The sequence below is a fragment of the Balaenoptera musculus genome, chromosome 19 (assembly GCF_009873245.2).
Source record: "Balaenoptera musculus isolate JJ_BM4_2016_0621 chromosome 19, mBalMus1.pri.v3, whole genome shotgun sequence".
Classification (NCBI taxonomy): domain Eukaryota; kingdom Metazoa; phylum Chordata; class Mammalia; order Artiodactyla; family Balaenopteridae; genus Balaenoptera; species Balaenoptera musculus.
In genome coordinates this window covers 46599628-46625392 of record NC_045803.1, presented here as the reverse complement: position 1 = coordinate 46625392, position 25765 = coordinate 46599628, and the positions used below count along the sequence as shown (strand labels likewise).

The 25765-nt window shown below is 36.4% G+C and overlaps 1 protein-coding gene across 1 annotated transcript in view; it reads right to left on the bottom strand.

The window, feature by feature from the left end:
• HYDIN (HYDIN axonemal central pair apparatus protein) overlaps positions 1 to 25765 on the bottom strand; it is a 432518-nt gene that overhangs the window by 284747 nt on the left and 122006 nt on the right. Inside the window, 2 exon segments of the mRNA XM_036834209.1 lie at positions 5508 to 5709; positions 24747 to 24871. Of these exon segments, the coding sequence (XP_036690104.1) occupies positions 5508 to 5709; positions 24747 to 24871 (327 nt within the window).

The window sequence follows — 25765 nt, the reverse complement described above, 5'->3', positions numbered from 1 at the left end:
CCCTGCATTGGCAAATGGATTCTCAACCACTGTGCCACCAGGGAAGTCCCAACGCCTAGGTTTTGGTACTGACTCTACTATCTATTTACTCACTCTGTGACTTCAGGAGTTACTTAAATCCTCTAAGCCTCAGTGCCTTCATCAATAAAATGAAAAGAATAGGAGCTCCTCCATCATAAAGATATGTTGAGAATTAAATGTGATCAAGGACCTGGTGTAGTTCCTGGGACAAAGCAGTTGCTCAATAAATGCCAGTTTTCTCCTTGTGTCAACCGCAGGCAATTACCAAGCTGTCAAGCTTATAAAATGCTCAGACTACACCTGGAGACACGACCTTTTTTCTTTCTCTTTCTAGATCTTCATATCCCTTGTGATAAGTCAGAAAAGCAGCCTTACCGACATTCTACTCGTTACTCAGGCTATGCTCACATTACTCCTGTGTCTGTTACTTCACCTGAACTTTGAAGACTGAATTTCATCTCCTCCCAGGATACGTGACCATTTTCCCAGCATTTTACTGGTATTACCAGTGGTGAGAGATAAATTATTTAGTAATGTGAGTACTGACTGAGAGGCTAGGGTCACTGAATTCCAGTCCCAGCCCTAACTATTTTCTAAATGACTTCACACAAATCACATGCTCAGCAATGTCAAATAACTCTTTTTTAAATAACTTTAGTGTTCAGGATCCTTTGGTCACATAGCATAAAGAAGTCAAAGAAACAGGTTCAGTATGTTCTGGTCCCAAGGAAGAAAGCATTCTGTGCTCCCTTTTTATTGCTAGATGGGAAGCAGTGTACAAGGTAACCAGAGCAGCTGTCCTTTTATATTGCTGGGCAGGGCAGGGCAAATTAAAGACAGCTCAGTCCACAGAAAGAAAGGAAACCATGTATTCCTACAAGTGGAATTTATTGATATCTATTCCTTAGGAATAAATTCTCAAAAAAAAAAACAATCATGGATGTAAATAAAGAGCAACAAAGAGGTTCATCAAAGTTCTAGCAATAATACTAAAAAAAGTGGGTAAATTTGATGTAACGGATTGAAGTATTGGTTAAATAAATAATGGGAATCATATACATTACATTTACTTAGGGGGGTTAATGGAAATGGGCTGTGGGGATAAAGTGCTTTATGTGGACCAAGGATGATAACGCTCTATGAATTGAGGGGTATGATTAACTCAGCCCTTACACCAGAAAACAAAAGAGGACAAAACAGAAATTCCCAAATGATGCCCTCTCCCACGCCGTTGGGGCTCTTGAATCAGTGACAGCTGTATAATGCACGGGGTGGGGGGGAACACCAGATGTCATCCTTTTTGCCCTCTATGCAGAATTAGAGCCATGGCTGAGAGTCTAAGAAGGGAACGTGCAATACCACCTTAAGCTGGGCTGACTCTTAACAAGGACTTCTATATGCCTCAGTCTGTTGTTTTGCCAACTTGTTGTGCTGATACTCATGGTCTCTTGCACTCAGAGGTGGCTCTGTTTTACAGACGAAGAGACCTCTCATCAGAGAGTGTAATATCACACCAGCCTTCTCTTTCAGTAAAACTATGGATTTAACCCATTTTGCAAATGGTCTGCTAGCCCGAATACCCATCACCTTCAGGCATCAACTACAGTCCAGCTAATGGACTATACTCAATGGGGAACACTTGTGTCTCAAGTACAGAAGCACTGAACCAGTGCTGCCCCTCATCTTGAGTTCCTAGAGACCTGCACCCTGCTCCTTTGCAACACCCCCAACAGGTGGTAACTGGATGCTGAGGAGATTAAAAACTAAGAACCCTGGCCATCATGGCTGGCAGAAATACTCCCATGTCCACACCTGGCAAGGAGAGGATGGAGCCATCCACCTTCAGAGGGACTGTGTGACCCTGGACACACAGCAACTCTGTGATGCCTGTTATAAAAGGAGGACTAGAGGTCCTCTTCCTGTTTATCAGGTACCACTCAAGTCTTCAGATTCTTTTATGATTAGGAAAGGGAAGGGCTCCCCAACCACAACTGAGATTAAGTTGGAGCCTGGGTGGCAGGCTCAAAGCTCAAATAAAACTGATTTATTTAGAGAAACATGTCATTTCCAACACTGGAATGTTTTGGAACACATCCATGCTGATCACTTTGTTGGGGGGCTCCATTGAGGATTCTACAGTTCTTGCACAGAGCAGATCTAGAATTAGAGCAGTTGCTATTGAGACAATGGCCATGACCTTGATGGAGAAATAGGGAGCAGAAATCCTCAAACGCCCATGACGAGTCTCTGAATATAATAAACTGTGATGAAAATGAGGATGAAAGAATCTTGTAGGATGTTTTATAATCCCTCAGGCCAAGACAGAAGAAGTAAGGAGGAAAGAATTCAGCACCAGTTTTTGAAGAGATTAACTTCTGCAACTCCCAGAAAAATATCAGGAGAGACCTAAAAGATAATTTTTAAAGGTTCTTATATCTGATTCCTAAGGTTTTAAAAAAATGAAAAAAAATTTTAAGCCCAGAACTTCTTCCTAGGGGAAGTAACATCTTCATTGTCAGAGTCTGTAGCCTGAGATTAGCCCGAGGTCCCCAAATCTGGATATGTGTCCTAAGGTTTGTACCAATGTGTTTTGGTAGGCAGAGAGGAAGTCATCCTTCCTAGAATGGAAATTATAAACTGCCAGAAAGGAATAGGGCTCAGTAGGGCTGAAATGCCCCCACTGGGAGAGGAGACGTCCAAGTCTTTGCTCAGGAACATCATCAAGATGCTGGAGAACAAGAAACCGTGATGGCTGGAATAGGGTCTTGAGGACATCCATAATACTAAAGCAATTAGAATTCTTGAAACCACCATGGAGCAACTTTCAGCCCCTGTAGCTGAATGCCTTGGGATGAGTTTTAAGCCATGTTATAACTGGAAAGCAGTGGGCAGGCTCTTGAGTCTCACTTAAAAATATACACTGAAGTTTTAAAATCTTAGGTCATCTGGGTGCTGCAAAGGGAAACTTTAATCTCTCAAAGTATACATGAGCCCATTTAGATCATCTCTGTTCCAAGTTCAGGACGAATGTGGACCTTTCTCTCTACACGTTAACTACAGAGGCTGCTGAAGGAAGAGGAGAAAAGGAAGAGGTTGCTCACCATTAGGAGCAGGAGAGTCAAACATTAAAAAGATTATTCCACGGATTCCTGCACTGGCCTTGCTGGGGAGCTCAAGAGAGAGTTTATACCATTAGCTAAAGATCTCACTGCTGCTTCTCAGGGATGAGCAAACCTCTGCCCACAAGAAAGCTATCCAAGAACATTCTGCTTTATCTGCCACTGATGTGAGCCTAAGAGACAACCTAAGGGTTTGTGACAGGGAGGAGGAGAGGGCCTACACCCACAGCAAGAGCATAGCCACCCACCAAAGGGGCAGCTATCCAAAGACAGGAACCAAAAGTTCAGTAAAGAGCAAAACTCTTTCTTTGCTTTGCTTTCTGAGAGGATGGGCGTTTCCTGGCTAGTTACATCCAGGACAAGAATCCACAGCTAATAATATGAAACTTGTGGCATGCTTGGGAATGTATCAAGAAACAAGAGAGGCATGGGAGAGAAGACACACCTGGTCAAATAAGAGATTAGGCATCTGGCCCTAAGAGAGGGGTAGGGAGAGGGGATGGGACAGAATATTCAATAGACTCTTCACTTAGATCAACCAATCCAGTTTGCAGAAACATGAGTTATGTCACCGTGTGTCACCCACACACAGCAAGGTATTCTTATTTAGCCATCTGAAGTCACTTTTCAACTTCATTGTTTAAGGGAGGGGCATGATCCAAGATGATAAAATTGGGCTTCCAATTATGGTTATGAAAGTGCTCTTCAATATTGTTCCCTTGCTACAAAAAAATTGCTAGGGGAACTAATAGAAAGAGCAAGAGAGACAGTGAAAGAAAGACAATGCAAGAGAAAAGGAAGAACAAGACTCAAGGATAACATTAGAGATAGAGCCATGAGTGTTGGAGGAGGTGAAGTGGTGGGGGCGAAAGCCCATCCACGTTTGTTTGAAATTATATTCTCTATGCCTTAGCATTTCTGATAGCAACTGGTTTGAATTTTTCCTGAGTTTCACTGTTGAAATTAACTTCCGTAAATACTTTTTGGACATAGGCATGGCATCAATCACGTGCTATACATTTGGTCAAACACAAAGACATAGTTGAAATTAAAGCTGGCTTTCCCTCTGATAGTATATACTCATTCTCCCCAAAAGATTATGCCCACTGCACAAGTAGGATATTGAAACACTACTTTTACTGCTGTTTCTTTATTTGTACCTGCTCTCCTATCTTATCTTTAAACATGCCTGGACCATTCTAATTGTTGGTACATACGTGTCAGCTGAAGAATCAGGACAGATGAAACCGTGGATGAGTAGTCTCCTCTTGCTTTTTTAAACTAGTGGTATCTATACCATGAGGCAAAATGAAGTTTTTAGGCAGGAAAGGCTTTTCTTTTCTCACTTTTTAAAGATGGCACAGTGGCAATCTGGTGATTAAAGCTCATTGTCTGAATGATAAAGCTTCTGGTCCACTGTGTCCTATCACTGTCACAGCTCCTTCTGATTCAATTAGGGACAGCACACTGGGGGATTTCTGCCTGGTTTCCCTAGACCTAAGACTTTTTTATTTTTATCACATACTAACTTGGTTTTAAACAAAGCTTTGAAGCTTCCCAGGGCTAATCTTTAATGAAAATGGAGAGGCAAATAAAAAAGGCTGAAATAAATTCCAATGAAAGCAGCAAAAGAGCTAATTCAGGGAGGATGGAAGAAGCTAAAATTGCAAATGGAATTAAAGGAATCAAGGATAGATTCAGTGAAAAGAAATATTCAAAATTTAACAGTGATGAGATTAATTAAAACAGTTTGGTTTTCCATTTTATTAATTTTCTCCACTGCCTGAAGTATCATTTTAAAAAGCAGTAGATTAAAGATACCAACAAGAAATCACTATTAAATTATATGGTTAGCAGGGATTGAGAATGCTACTAAAACTGAAAATATAAAAGCCATTATATCTAAGCACTCTTTTTCCCCATTCTTCATATTTTCTGAAAGTACCTTTTCACTGAAGAAAAAAAAAAAAGGCCACATTGATCCCAATCCAAAAGAGATTATTTTTAGAAACCCTATGAAAAGTGATCGATCTAGTTAGGGTTATGAAAAGAAATAAAGACATGTAGATTAGTTTTGAGAGAATAGTGAAGAATGATGTATTTGGTCTTTAAAATCCAGGAGTTTAGCTACTGATAAATTATAACTGGGATAAGATTAACTGAGGATGGACAATGTTGTGTTCCACATAGCTCAGCTCCAGTTCTTTAAATGAAAAAGGAAGCATTGTACACTGGACCCAAGTTATAATAAATCTGACACTGAGTGAGTTAGAAACTTACCACAAAAGTCACAGAATTTTCATAACTAAGTTTCATGTTCCCCCAAATTATATAGATAGCGTAGAGATAGTGATTTTTCTTACAAACCTATACTTTTCTCGGTCTTCCTCTTCCTGGGTAGCAAATATCTTCCACTGGAAATGGGCAATGATGTTACTGCGGTTGTGAATAGTTAGAGTTCGCTGATTGGCCAGAGATAGGTAAGTTTTCTCAAGGATCAAGGAATTCTTGTCCAGCCTTATATTCATGTCCGTGGCAGCTCCATACAGAGATATAAACACATCTTCACCTAGAAATTAACAAAATATAAATACACTTTGAGATTTATTCTAGAACTATGCTACTAGGCTATTTTTCCCCCAAGGTGACACTAGGGAATATAAGCATTAGACATTTCATACTCCCCCCCACCCCCGCATCAGTCAGAGATCAGACATGATCAGAAACCTGAAATGTTATGTTTGGTACAGTTATAGAGAAAAACTATCTTGCTTGGTTACTGTAAAAAATACATAAAATATGAATTGTCATGGTGAGTGCTACCAGTCTTTTTCTTCTTTGAGTAGTTTAAAATCCGACAACCTGACCATGAGGGCACCTGAGTTGTAGAATTATAACCATTAGCCTCATCTTTATTGTAAGCATGAGCTGGATTTCTTAAATTAACTGCACCCAGTACATCTGGGAAGAGCTGCTCAGCATGAGAGAATCTAAGTCCAAACAAAGCGGATCAGGAAGGAAGCATTAATAACTTCATTAACAGAAAACCGAATATTTAAAAGGAACCACATCCCTAGGGAGGGCGGGAGGGAGATGCTAGAGGGAGGGGATATAGGGATATATGCATAGATAAAGCTGATTCACTTTGTTATACAGCAGAAACTAACAAAACATTGTAAAGCAATTATATTCTAATAAAGATGTTAAAAATAATAATAATAAATGACAGTTTGAACTCAAAGGAAAAAAAGAGGGAACCACATCCCTACACAACAGCAATTAAAACAAAACAACACTATCTCTGGATAGTGGTTACATAGAAAGAAAAACATAGAAAGACAAAAGTTATGTTTAAATTTTTAAATTTTTTAATGTTAAGAACACCTTTATTCAGCATAGTAATTTAAGTCCTTGACTTCATTCAGGATGCACCAATTGCCTTGATTCTAGGTATATAAATGAGGCCCCTGGGACTTCCAAGAAGACACAAAGCTACAAACTATATTCTATCTGATCTCTGCAATGTCACAGCAGGTGCCTCAGTCTGATGTCAGAGTAGAAAAAGGAAATACTTAAATATCATCAATGTTCTGTTGATCTGTGCTGCTACCATTTTAATCAGAACCAGAAAGCCTAATCACTTGGACTTTATTTTTTAGCAAATATTTCTGCTATATTCATGACTATATGAATTGAGCACCACTTAGTAAATTGATAACTCTTTATACAGTACAAATGTTTTCTAGGCCCAATCACTTTGAACACAGCAAAATCTTCCCCAAAGTTTAAATAAAAAGTAAGTATCTAGGGGACTTCCCTGGTGGCGCAGTGGTTAAGAATCCACCTGCCAATGCAGAGGACATGGGTTCAAGTCCTGGTCTGGGAAGATCCCTCAGGCCACGGAGCAACTAAGCCCGTGCACCACAACTACTGAGCCTGAGCTCTAGAGCCTGCGAGCCACAACTACTGAACCCATGTGCCACAACTACTGAAGCCCGTGTGCCTAGAACCTGTGCTCCGCAACAAGAGAAGCCACCACAATGAGAAGCCTGCACACCACAATGAAGAGTAGCCCCCGTTTGCCGCAACTAGAGAAAGCCCGTGCCCAGCAACGAAAACCCAATGCAGCCAATAAATAAATAAATAAATAAATATATATATATATATATATATATATATATTTTAAAAGTAAGTATCTAGGCATTTTAAATTTTATTAAAAATATGTACATGAAGTAAAAACTTTAAGTACTATAAGAGCATATACCATGAAAAGAAAACATCTTCCTCTCCTTCACTCAATCCGAGGGCTTCCTTTTAGAGGTAAGAATTGTTAATATTTTCATGTACTTCCTTCCCAAATAAAGGTATGCACTCTTGTCAACTTTTAAGCTTTTTGATGAGTTAAATTTAACAGTCTGATGAGTGAAAACTTGCTGCTTTAATTTGCGTATTCTTAATTATAGATGATGTTAAACATTTTTTCATGTATTAATTGATTTTATACACACACACTCGTGTGTGTGTTATATCGTTCTTTGATCATTCATCAAAGAAGCTATTATTCTTGTGGGGTCAAGAGAGATAGAAATCAAAGCCCTAAGCCTACCAAAGGGGGAGGTTAAGGCAAAAAAAGGGATGTCCCCACAATAAGCTGATCCTCAAAGGACTGTGCCCTCAAAATGAGGGTAAATGGGAAGTAGACTAGCCCTAGTTCAGAGTTAAATATTATGCTGGCATTACCTAAGTCTTTCAGAGAACTTTGAGCCTTGAATTTGGTGGTCATGGACTAGTTTTGCCTTCAGAAACCTGGAAGAAGGAACCCACTTCTCTTTGGAGTAAGGTACCTGCATCCAAAGTTTCAAATTGTTCAACATTTTTTTAAAAAAGCCAAACATAACCAGGCATGCAAAGAAACAAAACTCCATATGTTAGAACCTGCATATACAAGCAAAACAGAAGCAGACCCACAAAGAATCTCATACTAGAACCAACTATGCTTAGTAGTTTAAAGGAACAAAGGATGCACTTGAAGCTCTATCCAAGGAATAGGAAATTTTAAAAAGATCTAGAAAATCTGAAAAAGAGCTACACTCTAGGCTCTAATAGAAATAAAATAAAACAACCTAAATTTTTGAAAACTCTAAGAATATACTCAATAAGATAATGTTATCAATTTTCTGAAAAAATAGTGAAATGGTTCAGAAAATACAAAAGGCAATATGAAGAATTAAAAATAAATGGAAATGCAAAATGAATGGGTAAAAGATGAGGCAGATTAAGTGAGAAGGTGTAGAAGTGTTTAATTGAAAGCTCAGAAGAAAAGGAAAGAAATAATGAAGCAAAGACAGTATTTCAAGAGACGATGGTTAAGAGTTTTCTAGGATTGATTAAAGACATCAGTTTACAATTCAAAAAGTGCAATGAACATCAACTGGGATAAATTAAAAGAAATTCATACATAAATATATTGCAGTGAAACTAAAGAAAATCAAAGACAAAGAGAAAATACTAAAGGCAGCCAGAGGGAAAAAGATTATCTTCAGAGGACCCATGGTTAGAATTACAGCTAACTTTTCAACTGAAATAATGGAAACTAAAAAAACAATAGGATGGCTTCTTCAATATGATGAAGGGGAAAACAATGCCAACAAAGAATTCTACAGTTTTTCAGCACTTTTTGGTCTACAAATGTCTTTGTTTTGTCTTCACTTTTAAAGGATATTTTCAATGGGTAAAGGATTCTGAATTAGCCTCTTTTCTTTTCAGCACTTGCATAATGCCATTTTATTATCATCTGGCTTCCATAATTTCAGCTGAAAAGTTTGCGATCAGTATTATTAGTGTTCCTTTTAAGGTAATGTGTCTTTCTTTCTGTAGCTACTTTTATGATATTCCCTTTGCTTTGGTTTTCAGTAGTATTTGTATCACTAAGGGTTTGCTGAGCTTTGTTTAATTAAATGGATTTGTTAATTAATGGATTTGTTAATCCATTAAACCATGGATTAATGTCATTCATCATTTTTGGAAAATTCTCAACCATTATCTCTTAAATATCTTTTTACCCCATTCTTTACCCTATTTCTAAGACTCAAATTACATGTATGCTGACCTTTTGACTGTGTCCCACATGGCTTTTTCTGTTTTGTTTCTCCCTACCGCATCTCACCCCCATTCTTCTTTGTTTCTCTCTGTGCTTCAGTTTGGGTATTTCCTGTTGATATGTCTTCAGGTTCACTAATCCTGTCTTCTGCTCTATCTATTCTACTGGTAAACTAACATGATTATTTTTTAATTTCCAATACTGTATTTTCAGTATAACATTGTTATCAAAACCTGACAAAGATAAAACAAATAGGCCAAGATATAGGCCGATTACACTTACAGATATTAATGTAAAATCCTAAATAAAAAATTAGCAATCATAATTCATGAGCACATTAAAAGAGACTTCACAATCAAGTGGACATTATTTCAGGAATGTGAAGATGGCTCACTATTAGAAACCCTATTGATATAGAATATATCTAAGAAGAAAAATTATATGATCCTCTCCATTGATGCTGAAAAGGAATTTGACAAAATTCAAAATATATTTTTTATTTAAAACTCAATAAAATAGGAACTGAAAGAATTAAAACATAGTATAAGTAATTAAGACAGTATAAAGAGACAGATCAATGGAATAGAATAAAAAGTCAAAAAAGACCCAAATACACATTGGAATTCATTATATTATAAAAGCAGCATCTTGAATCATTGGTGTATTGACAAACTTTGTTTTTTAAAAAAGTGCTATTGGAACAACTTGGTAACCATACGGAAAAACATACCTCACATTTAACATCAGATAAAGCCAAGTGAATAAAATATTTAAATGTTCAATATGAAACTGCAAAAGTAGAATAGTACACAGAAAAACTTCTTCATTGTTTTCAGGGGAAAGTTTTCTAACTGTGGCTCAAAATCCCTCCTAGATCCCTCCTAGAAAATTAAGAAATTTGATTACATAAAAATGAAAAAAGAAATTCTGCATGGCACAAAGTCATAAGCAAAAACAAAAGAAAACGAGGTAAAATACTTAATTCATATCTTAGACAAGGAGACTAAATCACCCATTACATAAATAGCTCTTAGAAATCAGTAAGACAATCCAATAGAAGAATGGGATAGAGTTGCAAAAAAAGAAATATAAAGGCCCCCTATATGTATTAAAAGATGCTCAATTTGAGCATCAACTCATAATAAAAGAAATACAACTAAAGATGTATTTATATACCATTTCCCCCCATCAGACTGTAAAACAAAAGTTTTAGATCATAATTTATAGTCAAGACTGTGGGGAGAAGGCACTCTTATATACCCTGTGGGAATGCAAAATGGTACTATTCTTCCCCAGTCCATGGAGTGAATTTGGTGGCACAGATCAAAATATCTATCAAAATTATAAAACTATCCTATGGCCCACTTCTAGGAATTTATCCTGTAGATAAGTCAGAACAAGATGAAGGGTATTCATTACAGCATTGTTCTTAATAACAATAGAGTGGAAAAGGCCAGAGCACTCGTCAACAGAAGGCTGGTTATATAATCTGTGCTACGCCTAAAAGCAGAATACTGTGCAGGTATAAAAAAGTACCCAGTAAATGGAAAGATCCCCAATATATATGATTAAGTGTAAAAAGCAAGGTTTAGAACAATTTACATAGTATGTTATTTTTGTGTAAGGTGAGAAAGTAAGAATATGCATTCATGTTTGCATCTATTTGTATAAAAGCACTGGAAAGATATACAAGAAAGCAATAAAATGAAAGAAGGGTCAGGTGAATGAGGTAGGATGGAAGTAGTACCTTTCAATATATACCTTTAAAATATTGCTTTAATTTTTGACCAAATGATTACATTACTCATCTAAAACTTTAATGTTAAAAGGACTACAGGGTATCCAGAAAACATGTAAAGGTGCTAGATAGCACTAGTAATGAGAGAAATGAAATAAATAAAAATAGAATAAAATACCATTTCATAACCATCAGATTAACCAATATCAAAGCGTTTGACAATGCTGTTTTGGCAGTATATTGGCAAGCACATAGAAAAACAAGAATTTTCATATACTACTGATGGAAATACAGATTGGTACAACCACTTGACCAATCAATTTAGTATCCAGTAAAACTCAAGATACATTTGCCTTATAACTCAGCAATTTCACTTCTAGCTATTTATCCCTAAGGACAATCTCACACAGCTACACAGGACATATACAAAGACACTCATTGCAGCATTGTTTGTAATTGCAAAAAACTAGGAACATCCTAATATTTAATAGGAGAATAGATAAATTACAGTATTTTCACATGCTGGAGCATGTTGCATTAGTTAAAATGAATCTCAGCTATATATCCACGTGTTAAAATCCTTAAAACATAATGTTAAATGAAAAAGTCAAGATGGGAAATGGTATATACAGTATAATACCATTTATATGAAGTTTAAAACTACTCAAGACAATGGTATGTATTGTTTATGGATAAGTAAATATGTAGGAATGGCATTAAAATGCACCCAATACAGCTCCCCTGAGAATTAAGACATGGGAGTTAAATCAGGAAAGAATAACAAAGCGACTCCAAATCTATAATCAATTTAGTTATCCATAAAATAAAACATCTGAAAGAAATGTATATAGCAAAATGTTGAGATGTGTTAAAATACAATGGTTGTTGATTACCTTATTTCTGTGCTTTTGCACGTATTTGAAATATTTCATTGTTTAAAAAACTAATTGGGGCTTCCCTGGTGGCACAGTGGTTAAGAATCCGCCTGCCAATGCAGGGGACACGGGTTCGAGCCCTGGTCCGGGAAGATCCCACATGCCCCAGAGCAACTAAGCCCGTGCGCCACAACTACTGAGCAGGCGTACCGCAACTAATGAAGGCTACGACGTGCCTAGAGCCTGTGCTCCACAGCAAGAGAAGCCACTGCAATGAGAAGCCCGAGCACCGCAACGAAGAGTAGCCCTCACTTGCCGCTCACCGCAACTAGAGAAAGCCCGCGCACAGCAACGAAGACCCAAAGCAGCCAAAAATAAATAAATAAATAAATAAATAAATAAATAAATAAAACTAATCAAGGAATTGGATTCAAGGGCTTACTTATTTCATACAAATCTAGGGGTCAGAGAGACTAATGTCATCAATTTGAGGTGTTCACTGCAAAACGTTCCTTCCCAGAAACATAACAAGAGCCACTGTCTTCTTTTCAAGAAGCATTTAATACTGATTTTTTCACTACTATCTTCCAAAAGTCATCAGGTCACAAAGTGAAGGAAGCAATAACTCTTGTCTTCCCCCATAGCTGTTGAAGGACTTGCTTTTCACACCCACTTTCATGAAGACAACCTTAAATAGGGTCCCTCTCCCCCGCTACTTAGACGACTGATAGGATGGAAAGGGTATTATGCCTGCGAGAATGGATGAAGTTGCTGTGCCTCATCATTAGTATTTTTTGTGCCCTTGAAGTGCCAGTTACCACTATAGTTTCTTTTCAGTTTCTGAGGTTGAATCCTGCAGTCCCCGTAGATGAGGTTAGCCACAGTCATTTATTATGTTTTAGTAAAGACACATTTTGTGGAAAGTCTCATTACTTCTTGCCAATTTTGCTACTATCAGTCAAGCAAAAACAAATACGAACAAAACTAATTTTACCCAAAAAATGTGAAGCTAGCTATATACACAATACATTTCATACTGTGGTTCCAGTTATTTTCAGACAACGGAGGACACAGTAAATAAAATATATGAGTAGAGCCATAGATTCTCTAGGGAACTAGCAAGTTGATGGAAAGAGTGTTTCTCATCTCCTGGTCACAGCAGGGTCAAATTCACCACTCAAGTGAATTGCTGAATCAAACTTCTTTGGAACTGCTCCTTCTCTAAAGCATTCAGGAAACAAATTAAGCAACTTGACTGGGCTTAGCCAGAACACCAGTGGCAATGCCAAAATCAGTATTCTTAATCTGCACAGAAAGCAGTTTAGGATTATAGAAAGCATGCTGGCCTCAGAGGGGGCCAAAGACCTGTACTTCAGTGTATAGTCATTTAAGCCTCTGGGCCTCAGTTTACTCACCTCTAAAATGAAGGGAGTTACAGAGATGGGCTCTAATGTCCCTTTAAGTACTAACACTTAATAACTTGAGAGTCTTCACTTGTTATGTAATTTTCAAAAACATTCCACCTCCCTAAACAATCTCTGACCATCAGTATATCCTAACTTCTGCCATTCCCTGTCCTAAACTGTTAAATACGAGACAAAGAAAAGAAAACTAGGTCAAGGAATATTTGCATTGGCTCTAAAGCCATTTTAAAAACATTTGGGTCTTTTACAACAACTATGTTTTGCTAGATTTTGTAACTATAATGGCACATGTTTATAATTCATTACGATAATCGCACAATTGACACAAAGCTCATACAGGTAAATTTGCATAGGTATATTCAGATACATATTATTTAACAGTTTCAACTGCAAGATATCACATCATGCTCAATTACTATATTATATTTTGGTACTTGTTTATTAGCCTTTAGGAGGAAAAAAGGAATTTCTTCACGGTTTATTAGAGTAAAATATATAATTAACCATAAAGCTGCTCTGTGAAGTACTAATATTATGATTGCTTGTATATTTAATAATAATACATCATCACACCTTTGGGGAAAAGAGCCTATTTGCCAACTTCTGATCCCTGAATTGAAATATCTCCCCTTCAGTAAGAGACCTAATACTTTAAAAAAATTACTGAATAAGTGCATTAGCTCTATTTCCTAATTATACCAGTAGTTAATGTCTCCTCTAAGTGACAGCAACTTCACCTGGTATTAAAGAAAAAACACTGCTATGCTCCTACTTCTAGTGCTCATTCAAGTAACCAAAATTTCAGTAAGAATGTCTTTTTTAAAAGCCTATTCTAAATGCTATTTCCTTGAACTCTTAGATTATATAAAGTTTCTCAATACCCGGTTGAAAAGTGTAAAACTTAAGCAACTAACCATTTATTTGTCTCCTAATAGTCAATATTTTCACCTCTCAGTTTTAATGAAATGATAGAACTAATTTACTCATTGTTCTGATTTTGTTTTAGTTTGGTTTTTGCTTTGTTTCACTGTTATCAAGGTAGCCTTGAGAAATTGTATTCTCAATCTCTTCTGGATGGATTAGTTTGTAAAAGGTACCAAATTACTTCAGCTCTTTCTCTGAAAGTTTTAGACTATAATAAAAAGGTAACTAAATCATTCCTGGGGTAAAATCGATTGCTTGAATAAGCTTGATTTTACTACAGAAGGGCGTACATAGGAGGAAAGGAGGGGAGAGTTCTGGTTTAGGAAAATGCTAATGAGTAAAGTATCAGATATTGGTGAAATTTACACTTGACCTCCTTAATTACTAGAGCACTGGATCAAACTCTGGTTGTCAAGAAAGCAAAATCTCCCAGCTGCATTTAATCAAGAATATATCCAGTGGAGGACCAGCAATGGAAGGGCATAAACACAACTGTTAGAAAGGTGATTGAGTACTTCCTGCTGAGGAGTATCAATGTTCCTCCTTCTGGAACATTGAAGAAGTATAAAGAAAAACCGATGCTAAATTTCCCTCCTCAAATCAATTCATACTTCAAACAGCTGCAGAAAGTTCAGTGAGACGCTTATTTAGTGAAATGAGAAGCCAATGGTCAAGGCTGCTTGGAAAAGCTCTGTGATTAACTGTGTTTAGGTAGTCATTACTGTTTTTCACTAATGAAAGGTTATAGATCCTGGTCACTGATAAGGCACAATAAAGATGAAAGAATATCCTTATCAGCAGTTCATTTCATGTAAGGAAAATTGCTGCAAGACAGTTTACCTCTGTCTGCAATCTTTAGAAAATGACTTTATTCATAAATCAAATTTGACACCAGCACCTCAGGGTATGGAAATCAACTTTTCCATGCATTATTAAATTTTAATACACAAATACTCATTTCCTTTAGCACAGGACTATAAATGTAAGTATGGGTGTCAATCCAAATATTTCCATAAAAGTAAAATCCAGATTGAGGGCCACCGGGAGAACGTAGCTACATTTCAAAGTCAACAGATTAAGGGAGTAAAAATGCACATGTAGTAATACAAGAGATTAGGGAGATGATCCACTATATAGGAACAAGCACTACACGTGAGTTGAGAGTCTGAGTGTGGGGTTTTTTTTTGTTTTTTTTTTTAATTTATTTTTTTGGCTACGTTGGGTCTTCATTGCTGTGCACGGGCTTTCTCTAGTTGTAGCAAGCAGGGGCTACTCTTCGTTGTGGTGCACGGGCTTCTCATTGCAGTGGCTTCTCTTGTTGCACAGCATGGGCTCTAGGTGTGCGGGCTTCAGTAGTTGTGGCACGCCAGCTCTAGAGCGCAGGCTCAGTAGTTGTGGTGCATGGGCATAGTTGCTCCGAGGCATGTGGGGTTGTGGTGGGGTCTTCCTGAACCAGGGCTCGAACCTGTGTCCCCTGCATTGGTAGGCAGATTCTTAACCACTGCGCCACCAGGGAAGTCCCTGAGTGTGGGTTCTAACTGTGCTTCTGACTAGTTATAGGAGTCATGGGCAAGTCACTTAATTTCTTAGGGCTTCAGTTTTACACATGCAAACAAATCTAAGGACTAGATTATCACTGAAGTCTTCTCTCAAGTTTTGATTCTATTGATCCATGGGCAATCTAAGCCTGTTGGTCTCAAAACTCAACCAAGTAAAATATTTTGACATTATACCCCCAACATATATAAGCTTGTTTGTTTATAAATTATACCCATATACTAGAATAGTCACATGTCAATTGTATTAAAAATAAAACCCAAAATATTAAAAAAGGATGAGATAATAAACAATATTTTAAAGATAATTTATTTGATATATTTACCAATTTACCAACAATTAATTATTTTAGTGAGAGCTAAAACATTGACTAAGCTTCATTCTTTTTTAAACTCCTGATTTAAAATGTTGTGATATAGTCATCTGAAAAAGGTAATTCTAAGGCCACAACTTTTTCCAATACTTCATTTTAGGGGCTGACATAAACAAAAAATGATACCTCACAAAGACATGGAGATCCAGATGGAAGAAATATATCACTGACTGAGTTTATTAACATTCATTTTTTTCCACTTTCATCCACTAGTAACACTAATAACACAAAGGGCTTTGTTGAAATTCAGCTAATAATTTTCCCATAAAGGTAACAGTTACTTCACAGTCAAACAGAAAATTCAAACTCAAATATATCAGAAATTGCATTCAACATAAAAGGACTGAAGAGTACTATTAAAAGACAAAGATTCTCAGACTGGATTAAAAAACAACCTGATGATACTTCCAAGTGTCACACTTTAAATATGAGGACACCGAAAAGTTGAAAGAAAAAGGATGAACAGAATATACTACGTACACACTAATCAAAAGAAAGCTGCTGTACTAAACAAATATCAGATCAAGCACTCTTTGATGTCAGAAATCCTATAAATGATTGAGAATCATTTCATAATGATAAAATAGTTAATTCAACAGTAAGTTATAACAAACCTAAATGTATACACACCAAGCATCATAGCCTCAAAACATATAAAATGAAAACTGATATCACCAAAAAAGAGAAATACAAAATTCACAATCATAGTTGTGGATTTTAATGACATCTTCCAATAACTAATAAAATAAGAAGAAAAACATTAGTAGAGATACAGACTGAACAATATGATTATTAACAAACTTGACCTAATTGATACTTGAGGAACTTGTACTCTTTTCAAGTACACAGGGCTCATTTACCAAAATGGAACACATTCTGGGCCATAATGTAAGTCTCAACTATTTTCAAAGATAGAAATCATACAGAATTTGTTTTCTGTCACTAGTGGAACTCAACTGGAAATCAATAACAAAAAGAAAACTAGAAAAATTCCCAAATGTTTAAATACTAAGCAACACACTGCTAAGTAGCCCATGGATCAAAGAAGAAGTAAAAATGGAAATTCTAAAATACTGTCAATTATGTGTTAATGTAAATGAAACATATAAAAACATATGGGCTGAAGATATAGTCAGGTTTGGAGGAAAATTTATTGACTTAAATGCATATATTAGAAAAGAAGAAAGGTTAAAAATCAGTGCTCTAGGCATCTCTCCTAAGGTTTAGAAAAAGTACAACAAATTAAACCTACAGAAAGTAGAAGGAATGAAATAATAAAGAGTAGAAATCAATGATACTGAAAAGAAATGAACAATAGAGAAAATCATCAAAAGTTGGTTCTCTGAATAAAGCCCTAATAATACAGATCAAGAAATAAAAAGATACAAATTACCAATATCAATAATGAAAGAGGAGATATCACTATAGGTCCTATAGACATTACACAGATTATAGTTATTATAAACAATTTTATGCCAGCAAATTTAAAATTTTAGATTAAATGGGAAAATTCTTTGAAAAAGTTTACCAAAAATTACATAAGAAAAAATAGAAACATCTTAGTAGATCTATATCTACTAAAGAAACTGAATCAATTTTTAAAAGGCTCTAGACCCGAATGGCTTGAACAATGAATTTTTCAATCATTTAAGGAAGAAATAACATGAATCTTAAAAAAATTTTTCCAGAGAGAGTTTTAAAACAGAATAATTCTCAACTTGTTTTATGAGACCAATTTGTTTTTTCAGACCAAAGACAAAGGCATTTCATGAAAACAAAATTACAGGCAGACCAATCTTTCTCATGAATTTGGTTGCCAAACTCTCAAAGAAAATATTAACAAATCTAATCCAGGTATTTATTAAAATGATAATGGTTAAAACTTACATTTATCCCAGAATATAGCAGGGATTTAGTATTTGAAATTCAATCTGTGCATTAGAAGAATAAAAGTGAAATAATACATAATCATCTCAACAAAAGCAGAAGTAATTGATAAAATTCAAAACACATTCAAGATTGAAAGTCTTAGAAACCTAGAGATAGAAGGGAATTCACTTAATCTGATAAAGAGTATCCACTAAAGTCATCATACTAATTCATGAAACACTGAGCACTTCCCCTCTGAGACTGAGAACAAGAAAAGGATGTTCAATCACTATCATCATTTCCATTGATCACCGTACTGAAGGCCTAACCTATGCAAGAAATAATAAGAAACAAAAGGCTAAAAATTTAAAAAGAAGAAAACTATGATTATTTGCAGATGATTGATTGTATATAAACAAAATCCAATATCATCTACAGATAAATCATGAGCTAATAAGTGAATTTATCAAGGTCTGTAGATAAATGATCAACATACAAAATTCAATATTTTGATACATTCACAAAAACTTAAAAAATAAAATTAGAAAAAAACACACTAGTTATAAAAGAAAAAAATGATAAACTGTATTTCATCAAAATTAAATTACTTTGCTAATGAAAAGACCCTGTTAAGAAATTAGAAAGATAATCCACTGATTGTGAGAAAATATTAACAATAATAATTTCTGAAAGACTTGTATGGAGAATATACAAAAACTACAGGTCAATAACAAAATGATAAATTACCCAATAAAGATTGGGCAAAAACCTTGAATACACACCTGAGAGTAGAAGATAAAAATAGAAGCACATGAAAAGTTACTCAACATTACAAGTCATTAGGGAAATGCAAATTTAAACCAGAAGAGATACCACTTCACTTCCACTAGAATGACTCAAATTAAAACAAAACAAATGAACAAACACAACAAAACATAAATAGACTCAAAGATACAGAAAACAAACTGGTGGTTGCCAGAGGGGAGGGGACAGATGGGCAAAATAGGGACAGAGGATTAAAAGGTACAAACCTCCAGCTAGAAAGTCAATGTCACAGCTCATGCAGCTCAGTATCAAAAAAACAAACAACCCAATCAAAAAATGGGTGGAAGAACTAAATAGACATTTCTCCAAAGAAGATATACAGATGGCCAGCAAACACATGAAAAGATGCTCGACGTCACTAATTATTAGAGAAATGCAAATCAAAACTACGATAAGGTATCACCTCACACTGGTCAGAATGGCCATCATCAAACAATCTACAAACAATAAATGCTGGAGAGGGTGTGGAGAAAAGGGAACCCTCCTGCACAGTTGGTGGGAATGCAAATTGATACAGCCACTATGGAGAAAAGTATGGAGGTTCCTTAAAAAACTAAAAATAGAACTACCATATGACCCAGCAATCCCACTACTGGGCATATACCCTGAAAAAAACGTAATTCAAAAAGACACATGCACCCCATGTTCACTGCAGCACTATTTATAAGAGCCAGGACATGGAAGCAACCTAAATGTCCATCGACAGATGAATGGATAAAGATGTGGTATATATATACAACGGACTATTACTCAGCCATAAAAAGGAATGAAATTGGGTCATTTGTAGAGATGTGGATGGACCTAGAGTCTGTCATACAGAGTGAAATAAGTCAGAAAGAGAAAAACAAATATCGCATAATATCGCTTATACATGGAATCCAGAAAAACGATACGGATGAACTTATTTGTAAAACAGAAATAGAGACACAGACGTAGAGAACAGACGTATGGATATTGGGGGGGGGAAGGGGGTGAGATGAATTGGGAGAATGGGATTGCCATATACACACTACTATATATAAAATAGATAACTAATGAGAACCTACTGTATAGCACAGGGAACTCTACTCAATGCTCTGTGGTGACCTAAATGGGAAGGAAATCCAAAAAAGAGGGGATATATGTATACGTATAGCATATGTATACATATACCATATGTATACGTATAGCTGATTCACTATACATAGCAGAAACTAACACAACATTGTAAAACAACTATATTCCCAAAAAAATTAATTTAAAAAATAAAAATAAAAAAGCCAATGTCACAGGGATTAATGTACAACATAGTGAATATAGTCAATAATATTGTAATAACTTTGTATGGTGACAGATGGTCACTTGACTTACCGTGGTGATCATTTTGCAATACATAAAAATATCAAATCACTATGTTGTACACCCGAAACTAATATTAATATTGTAAGTCAATTATACTGCAATTTTTTAAAAAACACATGACCAAGAGCTGGTGAGGATGTGGAGTAACTGGAACCCTTAAACATTGCTGGCGCGAATGTAAAATGCTTCATCCACTTTAGAAAACTTTTTGGAAGTTTCTTATAAAGTTAAGCATATAACTACTCTATGATATAGCAATTCTACTCCCAAATATTTACCCGAGAGAAATCAACGCATATGTACACACACACACACGACTTGTACAATAATGGTTATTAAAAGTTTATTCATAATAGCCCAAAACTTCAAACAATTCAGTTACATTAACAGGAGAATGGATAAACTATGTATAACCAAACAGTGGAATACTGCTCAGGAGTAAAAAGGGAATTGCCAATACACACAACAATATGAATAAATTTCAAAAACATTATGTTGAATGAAAGAAACCAGACACAAAAGAGTATATACTGTATGAGTACATTTATCTGAAGTCCAAGAACAAGCAAAACTAATATAAGATGATAGAAATCAGAATCTCTGGGATGGCGGATGGAGGGATTGACTGGAAAGGGGCATGAGGGAACTTTGTGAGGTGATAGATGTTTTATATCTTGAATGTGCTACACAGGTATTTACATTTGTCAAAATGCATCAAACTGTACATTTAAGATCTGTACATCTTATATCTAAATCATACCTCAATTTAAAAAGTAATAGAAGAATCACAGGATCATCAAAGATGAATGAATATATAGGAATAAATCTAATCAAAATGTTCAAGACTTATACCCAGAAAACTGCTGCTGAGAGAAATTAAATAAAACCTAACTACATGCAGGGATAAACTGTGTTTATCATATACAGAAAGGACTGCAAACTAGTGGGAAAGGATGAACTACTGAATAAATATTGCTGAATAATGTGAAAAAAGACATAAATTAAAAGCAGCTTTAAGTAGCACATTAAACTGGAGATTGAAATAACTAAAATACTCAATAAAACATTTTTCAAACTACTTTAAAACTGATCACTAACCTGATAGGAAAATAAGGACATTAAAGCAAAGTGAAGAATACCAGGAAATAATCTAGTGCCAAGGTTGTCTTTTGCCCTAGTGGACTTTGTTAACCCTTGAACTTCTGTTTTAACTATTGCATTGGGTGCCTAGGACAGGACATAAAGTCCAGGGCCTGCCCAAAGTAACGATGCTAAATCCAGAAACTACAAAACACAAAGAGGCATAAGATAATGATGGGGTTCAGAACACACTACCACAAAATATGGCACCTTGGCATATTAAATATTTCAAGCTGAAGGAATATAAGAAATGGCAAGTGCAAGAGGGATTTTCTTTTTTTTTTTAAAGAAATTCACGTTCTTTTATTTATTTATTTATGACTGTGTTGAGTCTTCGTTTCTGTGCGAGGGCTTTCTCTAGTTGCGGCAAGTGGGGACCACTCTTCATCGCGGTGCGCGGGCCTCTCACCATCGCGGCCTCTCTTGTTGCGGAGCACAGGCTCCAGACGCGCAGGCTCAGTAATTGTGGCTCACGGGCCCAGTTGCTCCGTGGCATGTGGGATCTTCCCAGACCAGGGCTCGAACCCGTGTCCCCTGCATTGGCAGGCAGATTCTCAACCACTGCGCCACCAGGGAAGCCCAAGAGGGATTTTCTTAACTTCCCCTGAAGCAGGTCACAAGATCCCCCATGTGAGAGGTGCCCTCCAACACCAGGTAGAAAGAAGCATGCGTATCTTCAAATATAGAGGGACATCAAGAGGAGCCTGAATAAACAGGCCTTACTGTCTCCCCCAGTTTGCTACTCTTAGCTCATGTCATTTTTTTGTCCTATCACGTTTTCCCACAACTCGCCATCCTTCATCGAACCAGCATAAAGGAATTCAGATTTTACTACTTCTTCAGATCTTCATTTCCTTATGAAGCCTCCCATATCATGTAAAACTTACATTAAATAAATTTTTATGTTCTTCTCTTGTTAACCTGTCTTTTGTTACAGGGGCCCCATCTTAAAAACCTAAACGGGTAGAGGAAAAAGACATTTTTCCTCCTCTACAGATACCATGATTGAAAAACCATAAGAAACAACAAACAGCAAAATAAATAAATAGATGAGCAGACTTAATATGTTTGAATTACCACATACACAATATAAATATGTTTAATATATTTAAGAAATAAGAGGGAAACATGAAAAATAAAAGAGTAGACAGCAATCAGATTTGACAAGAACCAAATAAAACTTTCAGAAATTAAAATAATTACAATAATTGAAAAATTAAAACTCAGCAAGTGAGTCTTCGCTGATGAGGGAATTATTGAATGGGACAATGGATAGGAAGAAAGTATCCAGAGAAGTCTACAAAAAAATGGAAAACATAAAATAGAGGTTAAAAGTAATACATAACAGACTAATAGTAGAGTAAGTAATAGAATAATAAAGTAGTTGGAATTCCAGAATAAGATAATAGAATGGAGATGAGCCAATAACCCACATGGAGAAAAAAAAAGAAACATGGTCCGCACTTGACACATATGCAAAAATGAAATCAAAGATAAATCATTAACTTAAACTTGCAGCTAAAACTACTGCCCTTCTAAGAGTAAACACAGGAGAACATATTCATGATCTTGGAAAAGGCAAAGATTTCTTAGCAAGAAGGCAAAAAGCATTAATCTTGAAAGAAAAAAAGGGCTTTCCTGGTGACACAGTGGTTAAGAATCCACCTGCCAATGCAGGCGACACGGGTTTGAGCCCTGGTCCGGGAAGATCTCACATGCCGCGGGGCAACTAAGCCCGTGCGCCACAACTACCGAGCCCACGCGCCACAACTACTGAAGCCCGCGTGCCGAGAGCCCATGCTCCGCAACAAGAGAAGCCACCGTAATGAGAAGCCCGCCCCCACTCGCTGCAACTAGAGAAAGCCCACATACAGCAACGAAGACCCAATGCAGCCAAAAATAAATAAATAAAATAAATTTTAAAAAGTTATTGCATTTTAAAAAAATGATAATACAGATTTCAAAAAAATTAAAAATGTTAGCTCATCAAATATCATTAAGGAAATGAAAAGGCAATCTACAGACTGGTAGAGAAAATTAACAACACATATACTTGACAAATGACTAGTATTCAGAATAACAAGCTGTAAAGTACTCTTACAAATTAATGATAAAAGGAAAAACAACTCAAAAATGAGCAAAAGACTTCAACACTTAATTTAAAAAGATATATGAAAAGCCAGCAAGCACATGAAAAGGTGCTCAACATCATTAATCATTAGAGAAATAAAAACTAAAACCACTAGAAGGCATCACTTTATACATCCAGTATACCTAAAATGAACAATACAACACTATGGGTAGGCGAGGGTGTGAAGCAACTGGAACTCCCAAGCTTTGCTGGTGGGAGTGTAAAATGGCACTACTTTGAGAAACTGACATCCCTGGTGGGTTATGTACTGTGCTTTTAATCTTCCACTGTTGGGTTACATGGGCCAAAACATCCCCCTTTTGCTTAAGCTAGTCCAGGTTAGGTTTTTCTTACTAGCAGCCAGTGAATTGTGGACAACACTAAAAGATAAATATAGATTGTGCCACTGATTATGAGTTGTTGTTATGCTGGGCAGTGTGGAGCCAGGACCACTTAACCACACATCCTTATGCAAGGGCTTGATTGGTCCTGCTCAGATAAGCATCCACAAAGTCAGCAACTCTGAACTATGACCTAGGCATCATTTGTTGCTTTTTCCCTGACTGTGCACTTCTGTTTTCTCCCTACAGTGCCCTTCTGATGCAGACAATCTGGGTCAATCAACATAAATGGGTAAAAAAGAAGTGAGAAGGAAATGAGAAAAATCATGAAATAATAAATAGTAGTAATAAATATTAATTTGAAAACCAACTTCGGAGACTTGCATAACGTACATACAGTCTACATGACCATAGATTAAATATTTGCAAAAACAATAAGTGAATTTTCATTACTACCCTGGGTGGGGCCTTCAAGAAAATGCTAGCAGCAATAGACAAAGTCCTAGATTTAAGTAAGACATTTGCATATTCTAAGGATTAAAGTAACCGGATCTTACATCCAGTTAGAGGACACACACAAGAACATTCTGAACTCGGGTCTGTATTTTTTAAATGTTAGACAAATGCAGCAGTAAATGGAAAACCCATGTGTTATTACATTACCTTCAAGTTTCCATTTACATATAAAAAACCTCAATCTACCAGTGTAACTTCTGGGTATAGGTTTCTTCGGTTCCTTCTGAGCCCTATACTTCTCAGGCTTTCAAGCACAGGAGAAACTGGTAGGTGGGATTTATATGTGGCTCAGCATCATTTCTGCTGGAGGCATTCAGTCTTTAGTTCTTTACCTTGTGGGTCTTAGCTTACTCTAACGCAGCCAAAATAACCATTTCCTGTTTTGCCTCATCATGTTTTCCATCTGACCTTTCTTAAAATGTAGAAATTTTAACAAAGAATAATACATACCTGTGTCGTAATACACAATAAGTTTTTCGCTGTGATTGCCCACAGTCTGTGGCTCAAAATCCACTTCCAGTTGCATGGACTCTCCTACATTAAGAGTTCCAACAGATGGCTCTACAGAGAAGGGCCTGCAACACACACGGAGACACATCATCAGAACACATTCCTATATGTACACATATAGCTGATTCACTTCGTTGTACAGCAGAAACTAATGCAACATTGTAAAGCAATTATACTCCAATAAAATAAAAAAAAGAACACATTCCCGACTAGTGTGAGGGGGAAGGGGAGAGGAGACATGAGTTCCAGTTCTGCAGACAACACAGACCCGACACGACAATCCAGTGATTCAGAAGTATACTTTTCCCTTAATGTGAAAGAACTTTAGTGTTAATATTAAAATAACAGTAATAGAACAACAAATGTAAGAAAAACTTAAATGATGCATAATATTCTTGTTTGTATCCTTGCCATTTAGCCATTCTTTTAACATTCACTGAGTGATTCCAGAAAAGGACAGACTTATAACGTGTACGCAAATACTGTAATTTGCAAAAGAACAGTCCCTTCAAAGGGATAAAAATCAAGTTTTGCAAGAGTTCAGCGAAGAGAGGGTTTTATGATGGAAAAACATACCAGAGTCTCAAAAGGAAAGTGATCACACAATCACATGAGGATAAGGTGAGGGCAGTCTAACAAAGGGTCTTTTTAAAAGGGGGGAAGGGGTGTAGGGAAACTACAAGAGATGATGCAATTGCCCAGGGTTGTTAACAGTAGAACTGTTACCACCTCTAGGCCCAAAGAGCCAAGGAGAAGGAATGGTTTTGAAACCCACCAGAGTCCTAAGAGAAGGCTGCCTTATGAGGCTCAAAGGGCTTTAGTTAAGAGAGACAGTCAGCCCAGGAGGCCTCACACATAGGACACTAGGGGGAAAAGTGTCTTGACCTCACATCCTTTGCCTGATTGCCTGCTGGGACTCCCACTGGCTGAACCCAACCAGAAGCCAAAGGCATGGGAGC